The sequence below is a fragment of the Gekko japonicus genome, unplaced genomic scaffold, assembly GCF_001447785.1.
Source record: "Gekko japonicus isolate JY-2015 unplaced genomic scaffold, Gekko_japonicus_V1.1 scaffold5930, whole genome shotgun sequence".
Lineage (NCBI taxonomy): Eukaryota > Metazoa > Chordata > Lepidosauria > Squamata > Gekkonidae > Gekko > Gekko japonicus.
In genome coordinates, this window is record NW_015163264.1 from 6,011 (window position 1) to 15,435 (window position 9,425).

At 48.4% G+C, this 9,425-nt stretch overlaps 1 protein-coding gene across 1 annotated transcript; it reads left to right on the top strand.

The window, feature by feature from the left end:
• Window positions 1-646: 646 nt before the first annotated feature.
• On the top strand, window positions 647-5,640 carry LOC107106992 (chromosome unknown open reading frame, human C19orf53). Its single transcript, XM_015407207.1, has 3 exons — window positions 647-721; window positions 3,559-3,614; window positions 5,046-5,640. The coding sequence occupies exons 1-3, from the start codon at window positions 670-672 to the stop codon at window positions 5,187-5,189; spliced, it is 252 nt and encodes an 83-aa protein (XP_015262693.1). The 5' UTR covers window positions 647-669; the 3' UTR covers window positions 5,190-5,640.
• The last annotated feature ends 3,785 nt before the right edge of the window (window positions 5,641-9,425 follow it).

Below are 9,425 nucleotides of genomic sequence, written 5' to 3' on the forward strand. Positions count from 1 at the left end.
CCTATTTATCTACTTGCAATGTCTTGCTTTCGAACTGCTAGGTTGGCAGGAGCTGGAGCTCACTCCGTCATGCGGCACACTCGGGTCTCGAACTGCTGAACTACTGACCTTCCACAGCCTGCAGTTCAGCGTCTTAACCACTTGAGCCACCGCAGCTCCTTATTGGCCTTAGTATAGAAAAAAAATATATAAAAGATAAAGCATAGGTACATATATACCGGAGCTGCGGTGGCACAAGCGGTTAATATGCTGAACTGCAGGCTGTGGAAGGTCGGTAGTTCAGCAGTTCGAGACCTGAGTGCGCCGCATGAGGTAGTGAGCTCCCATCTCTAGTTCTCACGGCATTTCCCGCCACCATGGTGCAGGGAAGAGTGTTACATGCGTATATCAAACAATATAGGGATATACATATAATTTTATATATGGGTGGCGGACACAGTTCACCGGGCCCATCATCGAGGGGAAGAGAGTTTGATGCCCTTGATCAGATCTGGCATTTTGGGAGGATCCTGAAGAACTCCCTGTACTTTTCATGCCGTTATTGGCTATTTTTGACCTTGGTTGACCTGGTAAGATTCAGGACAGGCAAAAGGAAATAGCTCCTTAATCAACGAGTAATTAAATCGTGGAATTCCTTTCCAGGACATACAGTGACAGCCACAAGCACAGATGGGTTTGCCAGGTGCATGGAAGTCAGTTCCGTCAATGGCCACTAGCCACGGTGAGTTAAAGGGAACCTCCATGTCCTAAGGTAGTCAACCTGAGAATCCCAGAGCCAGGAGACAACATCAGGGGAAGGGTTCTGCCTCTCTGCCCTGCTTGTCGGCCCTTTGGGGCAACCAGTTGGCTGTTGTGTGTTCTAGAAGAAGAAGAGATTGGATTTATACCCCATCTTTCACTACCTGAAGGAGTCTCAGAGCTGCTTACAGTCTCCTTTCCCTCCCCCTCCCCACAACAGACACCCTGGGCTGAGAGAGCTCTTTCCAGGACTGCTCTTGAGAGGACATCTCTGACAGAACTTGTGACTGACCCAAAGTCACACCAGTAGCTGCGAGTGGAGGAGCGGGGAATCAAACCCATGTCTCCCAGATCAGAATCCACGCACTTAACCACTCCGCCAAACTGGCTCTTTAACATGTTCCAATATGTGAATTTTTGACTTGTACAAATGCTTCAGGATAGCACATCCCCCCCCCCCCCCCCCCACAAACGTGTGTTTTGTGCCTGGTTGCACCTTTGGAATTCTGGCAGAGCATGGTAGGCGCCGCCACAAAATGGCTGCCACAACATGGCTGCTGCAGGAGGCGGAGCCAGCTACCGAATGGTTGCCCTAGCTTCCGGTCGGTCGCACTGCGAAGATCCTTGTGCTGCCGCCAAGGTTTTAGAAACCGGCACAGCTAATGAGATTTCCTGTGGCTAATCAGAAGCCTTGCTGGGCAAAAGCCCCCGCTGACCCCGCCCATTTCCTGAAAACATCCAGGCACCGGGAAAGGTGCTGGCAACTACCATGGTGCCCACGGCATGTTGGGGACCCCTGCCCTAGAGGAAGTTCTGGTTTTATGGCTGGCGAACGGTGACTTGGCAAGTTAATGGCTGAACTTGGGATTTGCATGCCGGTTGATCCCTGCGGTGGCTCAGACCCGAGTGCCGCGTGACGGAGTGAGCTCCTGTCTCTGGCCCCAGCTCCTGCCAGCCTAGCAGTTCGAAAGCAAGAAATGGCAAGTAGATCGATAGGTCCCGCTTCAGCGGGAAGGTAACAGCGTTCTGTGCGCCTTGGCCTCTAGTCATGTTGGCCACGTGACCACGGAAACGTCTTCGGACAGTGCTGGCTCTTCGGCTTGGAAATGGAGATGAGCACAGCATCCTTAGAGTCGGATTCGACTGGCTTTTCCAGCAAGGAAAACATTTACCTTTACCTTATCCCTGACATGATCAATGTTCCCTCTAAGCTGTGGAGTCCTGCAAGCAAAAATTCTCCTTTGTGAGCTATGGGCACTAAAGTTGTTAGCAAGCGATTCGGCTACTGTGTAAATTAGTTTGCTCTGGAGCCATCCTCCCTGAGCTCAGGCAAAAATGTATGTGCCAGAGGCTAAAAAATTGTGAGCTAGCTCACACTAACTCAGCTTAGAGGGAACACTGGACATGATGTCTAGTTGACCTTCCTTGGGTCCTGAGATACTCTGGAGAAAGGTGGGCGTATAAATATTTTAAACAAATTGAGAGTTGGAACGCTCTGGAAAGAGCTTCTGAGAACACCCGCCAGGGGTCTCCCATTATAATTCTACACTGAACGTGTCACAGCTTAGGTGGGGTGGTCACCTGGCGCTGCCACCACTCTGGTTCCAGGGTCCTCTGAGAAGGCCCAGAGCACCCTCCCAAGACCTTCAGACCTCCCTTTTGGCCAAATAACAGGCGTGAGGACCAGGCAGAGTGAACAGTGAAAATAGTTTATTGTATAGGAGGTCAAACAATAAGGTGCAGAATAATAACAGTAAGTGGGTGAACAGAAAAGAAATCAAATGCCCTAACGCGTCTAAACATATACTGTCCCTAGCTCACTATCTGCAGTGGCCTTAGACTACTCACCCTTCCCTCAGGATGAGGGTCTCTTCCCCGCAGCGGCCTTTCTTCTGGCTCTGCCCTCTGGGAAGAAAGAACAGCTTTTCCTGCTGCACCAGATCTTTTATTCCAAGCCCTCCTCTTTTCCTGTTGGTCAGTTTTGGCTCCAAAACCTCTCAGGGGCTTCTGGGAGTTGTAGGCCCAGCCTCACCTACTGCTAGCCAGGCTCCCTGGGCCTAGTAGACCTCTGGTGGCACAGCCCAGATCACGACAGAACCAAATTCTCTATTTAAGACAGTGTCAGTCCCTTCTGACCCATAAACATAGCTCAAGAAACTGCCTCGGTGTGGTGTTAGAAAAGGCCTCATGGGGTTTTCTAGGCAAGAGACAAACAGGTGGTTTGCCAGTGCCTTCCCCTGCATAGCGACCCTGGACTTCCTCGGCGGCCTCGCATCCAAGTACCAACCAGAGCTGACCGTACACAGGAGAGAAGGAGATTGGATCTATGCCCCGCCCTTCACTACCTGAAGGACCCTCAGAGCGGCTTACAATCCCCTCCCCCTCCCCACAACAGACACTCTGGGAGGTAGGCGGGCCTGAGAGAGCTCTCCCGAGAACTGCCCTTGAGAGAACAGCTCGTAGAGAACTTGTGACTGACCCAAGGTCACCCAGGTCACCCAGCTGGCTGCATGTGGAGGAGGGGGGAATCAAACCCGGCTCACCCAGATTAGAGTCCACGCGCCTAACCACTACACCAAACATAGCTTCTGAGATCGGGTTAGACTGGGCCCTCCAGGTCAAGGCAGGAGATGAACGGAGGCGGTTTGCCATTGCCTGCCTCTGCGTCGCCACCCTGGACTTCCTTGTCAGTCTCAGGGCACCTTTCTTGGTATTTGTAGATAAAACCCTATTCTGTATGCCTACATAGTTCCTAACTCGAAGCCAGTCCCGTGGGGGGGAGAAAGAGCTCAATCCCTTTGTGTCGGATTTCTTCTGCAGGCCGAATAATCGCTCCGAAAAAGTCCCGAGTGATCCAGCAGCAGAAACTGAAGAAGGTGAGTTCCCCTGCCCTTCGTGGCAAGCGGCCGCCCCGGAGGCAATAACTCCCAAGCCAGCCTCCCTGTCTTTGAGTAACGGAAGAGAGGGCCGCGGAGAGCAAAGTCACCTGGGGATGCGGCGGAGACTGGCCCAGCAAATTGGAGAAGCAAATGAGGGCAGTTAAGAACATCAGAGAAGCCAATGTTGGACCAGGCCAGTGGCCCATCCAGTCCAACACTCTGTGTCACACAGGAGGTCCACCAAGTGGGGCCAGGACACTAGAACCCCCCCACACACTGTTGCCCTCCCAAGCACCAAGAATACTGAGCATCCCTTGCCCCAGACCGAGACTGAGAGTTCCTATCTATACCTTGTGACTAGTAGCCACTGATGGACCTCTCCCCCGCATATTCTCTCCTATAAGAACATAAGAGAAGCCACGTTGGATCAGGCCAATGGCCCACCCAGTCCAACACTCTGTGTCACACAGTGGCCACAAATACCAGGTGCCCTCAGGAGGTCCAGCAGTGGGGCCGGGACCCTAGAAGCCCTCCCACTGTTGCCCTCCCCCAAGCACCAAGAAGACAGCGCATCCCTTGCCCCAGACTGAGAGTTCCTATCTACACCTTGTGGCTAATAGCCACTGATGGACCTCTCCCCCGCATGTTTATCCAATTCTCTCCTATAAGAACATAAGAGAAGCCACGTTGGATCAGGCCAATGGCCCACCCAGTCCAACACTCTGTGTCACACAGTGGCCACAAATACCAGGTGCCCTCAGGAGGTCCAGCAGTGGGGCCGGGACCCTAGAAGCCCTCCCACTGTTGCCCTCCCCCAAGCACCAAGAAGACAGCGCATCCCTTGCCCCAGACTGAGAGTTCCTATCTACACCTTGTGGCTAATAGCCACTGATGGACCTCTGCTCCATATGCCTATCGAATTCCCTCTTGAAGTTGTCCATGCTTGTAGCCGCCGCCACCTCCTGTGGCACAGTGAATAAAAAATTAGGTCTATGAACCGATCACCAGATTATGCTATTGACTGATGGCCGTCGTCATTTAATAACAGGTCTACTATTACCGTGTTTCCCCGAAAATAAGACACTGTCTTATATTTATTTTTTCTCAAGAAGACACACTAGGGCTTATACCACAAATGCATAGAAATCCTGCTAGGGCTTATTTTTGGAGTAGGTCTTATTTTCGGGAAAACAGGGTAGTATTAGGTCCACTACGAGTATTAATGTTCATAGCACCTTATAATGCTGGGATGTTTTTAGACGATTTTAAGATAGTTTAAATGGTTATTGATGTGTTTTATTCCTTTATGTAAGCCGCCCTGAGCCAGCTTTGGCTGGGAGGGCGGGGTATAAATTCGATAGAGAAAAAAGTAAATAAAGGCGAAGGAACCGGGCTGCCTGGGTGGCTGACGAGAGTCTTTCTCCGCAGAACCTGGAGGTCGGCATCCGTAAGAAAATCGAGCACGAGGTGGTGATGAAAGCCAACGCCAACCAGCCCAAGAAACTGACCCTGCTGAAGACGCCGAAAGCGGAGGCCAAAAAGGAGGCGCCCGGCCCCTCCGGCCAGTCCTAGCCGTCCTTTGAGTTGGTGGCAGAACGTGGCACCCCCCCCTTCCGTGGCACCCCCCTTCCGTGGCACCCCCTCTGTGCAGCTGGGACTTTCCAACTTTCCCAGGTGGTCCCTTTGCTATATGAAAAGCTTCCTTTCCGGCAAGAAGTCACCCGGGCTGTTGGGCACCTCGTTCTTTATTCCCGGGTGAGGAGAGGAGCTTTTGTTCCCGGATTGGGAGCCGTTTGGTGACGAGGCTCACGTGACCTTTTCGAGACGACAGTGGCCACTCACAGAGCCGTTCTCAGCTCTCCCAAATTGACAGAGCCAGACTCAAAGTTGAAAACTACAGACTCATAGGAAAGATGACAACATGGCTCATTGTCACTGTACTCCAGTTTTGTACTTACCTGGTACCCATGGCTACAATAAGGGCTCTTTTTGTAGCAGGAACTCCTTACCAAGCTCTTCTTACAGGGGCTTCTGTAAGCTCTTGGAGGATTGGCCACATTAGGGGTGTGTCGCCTAATATGCAAAGGAGTTCCTGCTACAAAAAGAGCCTAATTCAGGGCTCTTTTTGTAGCAGAAAGCCCTTTGCATATTAGGCGACGCACCACTAATGTAGCCAATCCTCCAAGAGCGTACAGAGCAATTCTTACAGGGGCTACTGTAAGCTCTTGGAGGATTGGCCACCTTAGGGGTGTGTCACCTAATATGCAAGGGAGTTCCTGCTACAAAAAGAGCCTAATAATAAATTCAGGGCTCTTTTTGTAGCAGGAACTCCCTTGCATATTAGGTGACACACCCCTAAGGTGGCCAATCCTCCAAGACCTTATAGTGCTCTTCTTACAGGGGCTACAGTAAGCTCTTGGAGGATTGGCCATCTTAGGGGTGTGTCACCTAATATGCAAGAGAGTTCCTGCTACAAAAAGAGCCTAATAATAATAATAATACATTTCAGGGCTCTTTTTGTAGCAGGAAGCCCTTTGCATATTAGGCGATGCACCCCTAATGTAGCCAATCCTCCAAGAGCTTACAGAGCTCTTCTTACAGGGGCTACTGTCAGCTCTTGGAGGATGGGCTACATTAGGGGTGTGTCGCCTAATATGCAAAGGCGTTCCTGCTACAAAAAGAGCCCTGGATGACAGATAAAGAATTGCTCCTTTCTAATGTTCATTACTCTTCTTGGATCTCTTTCTAATTCGTACTTCTGTCCCCTATGTTACAATGTCAAAGGTCCTTTTACATTAATCTCTCTTCTAATGCACAAGCTTTAGCTAGTACACTGGGTCAATTTGAACAGATCTGCTCCCGCAAGGTTTTTATGTTCTGTAACAAATTACAACTTTTGATCAAAGAATGGTTGGCTGTATGCTCTATAGGTTTTATGATGCAACGTATTCTAAAAGCTGTATATGTTGGTTTATTGTTCAATAAAAATTCATTTGAAAAGAAAAGAAAATCTAATCTCTAAGGGAAGATGACGGTTTCGAGACTGTGTTGGGCACCTTCCCCAGCGCTGCACCCTTGCCCAATGTTGGACTTCTTGTTTGCCCAGTAGTCCGGTAGCATTCTCTGCAGCGCCCGTACACGACAAAAACAGGAAGGATAGATTGTGTGGACCGGGTTCATGCGCCAGGGCTCCTAGGCCAACATGACGCCCAGCATTTAAATTTTAGGCAGCGTAGGCTAGTGCAGCCCCAAGCGACTGCAACATATCGGATTTGAAATGTCCGCAGGAGGCTTCCACCTTGAATCTAGATGGCCAGGAAGCAGTCTGGTTCTAGTAGCGCCTGGAAGCGAGATTGGTCTTCTCCATGCTCTTGGTGCTGGGAATTTCGCCCTCTGTACCTGCTTTCTGGTACTCCACGTGATGCCCTGCAAATATTTAGTTGCTGACCTCAGTCTCGCTCCCTCTCGTAAAGCTTGAAGCGTAACCTCTGCTGATTGCTCTTGGAACCAGAAGGCTTGGGTGGGGGGCTTCCGAGAACATAAGAACATAAGAATCGCCAATGTTGGATCAGGCCAAAGGCCCATCCAGTCCAACACTGTATTTAGATTAAAGCCATAACATCATTTAGTGTCCGGTAATGAAAAACATTACTATGGTGGCTCAAGTGGTTAAGACGCTGGACTGCAGGCTGTGGAAGGTCGGTAGTTCAGCGGTTCGAGGCCCGAGTGTGCCGCATGATGGAGTGAGCTCCCGTCTCTAGTTCCAGCTCCTGCCAACCTAGCAGTTCGAAAGCAAGAAATTGCAAGTCGATAAACAGGTACCACTTCAGTGGGAAGGTAACAGCGTTCCGTGCGCCTCGGTGTTTAGTCATGCCGGCTACGTGACCATGGAGACGTCTTCGGACAGTGCTGGCTCTTCGGCTTGAAATGGAGATGAGCACCGCAACCCTAGAGTTGGACTCGACTGGCTTTCGAGCAAGGGAACCTTTACATTTATTTATTTAATTTATTAATTTGATTTTTATCCCACCCTCCCGCCGAAGCGAACCTTTAATGAAAAACAACCACTTATTCCTTCATAGAAAAAATACAAAGGTCAATAAAATTACAGATAGCAGTCTGCTCCAAACTCTCTCAGTCGATATCCTTCTAACGGTTTTGTATTCTCAAAAGCAGTCTGCTCCAAATTCAATCTCTCCTTCAACACTTATTCCGGATATTTAAGTGTTTCGGACCTCTGGTCTTTCCTCAGGAGCAAATCTATAAACACAGAATTCTAGTGATATTACATTGAAATTACATTATATTACATTGGTTTATCAGTCTCTATAAAATAAAGTGAGTATGAAAGTTGATATTTTTTCATACCAGACTGTTTTGGGATTGTGTGTTATGCTTTATTCTTACACCAGAAAGAATTTATTTGTTGGTATGCACGTGCTCGTCAGATCTCAGAAGCTAAGCAGGGTTAGCTCTGGCTAGTATTTGGATGGGAAGAAGAAGAGGAGGAGGAGGAGATTGGATTTATACCCTGGCCTTCACTCCATAGCACGACAGAAGACAGGAGGACCTGGCGTGATGTGGTCCATGGGGTCGCGAAGAGTCGGAATTGACTGCGCGACTGAACAACTTCACTTGGGGTTTCAGAATGGCATATGATCTCCTTTCCCTTCCCCTCCCCGCAACAGACACCCTGTGAGGTCTATGGGGCTGAGAGACCTCTCTCAAGGACTGTTCTTTCAAGAACAGCTCTGAAAACACCTGAAGTCCCCACGAAACAAGAATATATAGATAAACTGTTGGAAGCGGCTGAACTGGATAAATTGACTTTATTGATGAAAGGATTACCAGACTCTACATTTCAGAACACTTGGTCTAGATTTTATATTTGATATAATAATTACAATGCGTTATGAACAGGTAAAAAGGTTCCCTTGCTCGAAAGCCAGTCGAGTCTGACTCTAGGGTTGCGGTGCTCATCTCCGTTTCAAAGCCGAAGAGCCAGCGCTGTCCGAAGACGTTTCCATGGTCATGTGGCCGGCATGACTAAACACCAAAGCGCACGGAACGCTGTTCCCTTCCCACCGGAGTGGTACCTATTTATCTACTTGCAATTTCTTGCTTTCGAACTGATAGGTTGGCAGGTAGATAGCTGCAAATATATGAAGAAATAGATGTGTTGATGTAGCCCAGTTTATTAAAATCTAGCTTTAATTACTCATATCATCTTAATACGTATTATGTTAAATGTTGGCATAAGAATGGTATCATCTGAGAAGAATTACCCGCATTCTATGTTTGTTTGTCTTTAATGTTCGTATGTTTTTGAAATTTTTAAAATAAAATTCTATCCCTCCTTGGGGTAGTTAAAAAGAAGAAGAAGAAAAACAGCTCTGAAAGAACTTATGACTGACCCAAGGTCACTCCAGCAGCTGCATGTGGAGGAGTGGGGAATCAAACCCAGTTCTCCCAGATTAGAGTCTGCGCTCTTAACCACTGCACCAAACTGGCACCACTACACCAAGCATTATTTATTTATTGAGATTTATATCCCGCCCTCCCCGCAGAGCAGGCTCAGGGCGGCTTACAAGGGGCAAAGCCCATATAAAACAGATAAAAACAATAAAAACATTAATAACAATTGTACTCAATTTAACCATATAGCCATTTAACTATAAGCACACCATATAGAATGTAGATCATAAATATGTATTATTGATAGAACATTAATTTAGTGAGAATTATATTATATACGATATATATTATTTTATTTTATTATATATCAAATTATTATAAGGTTAGTATTTA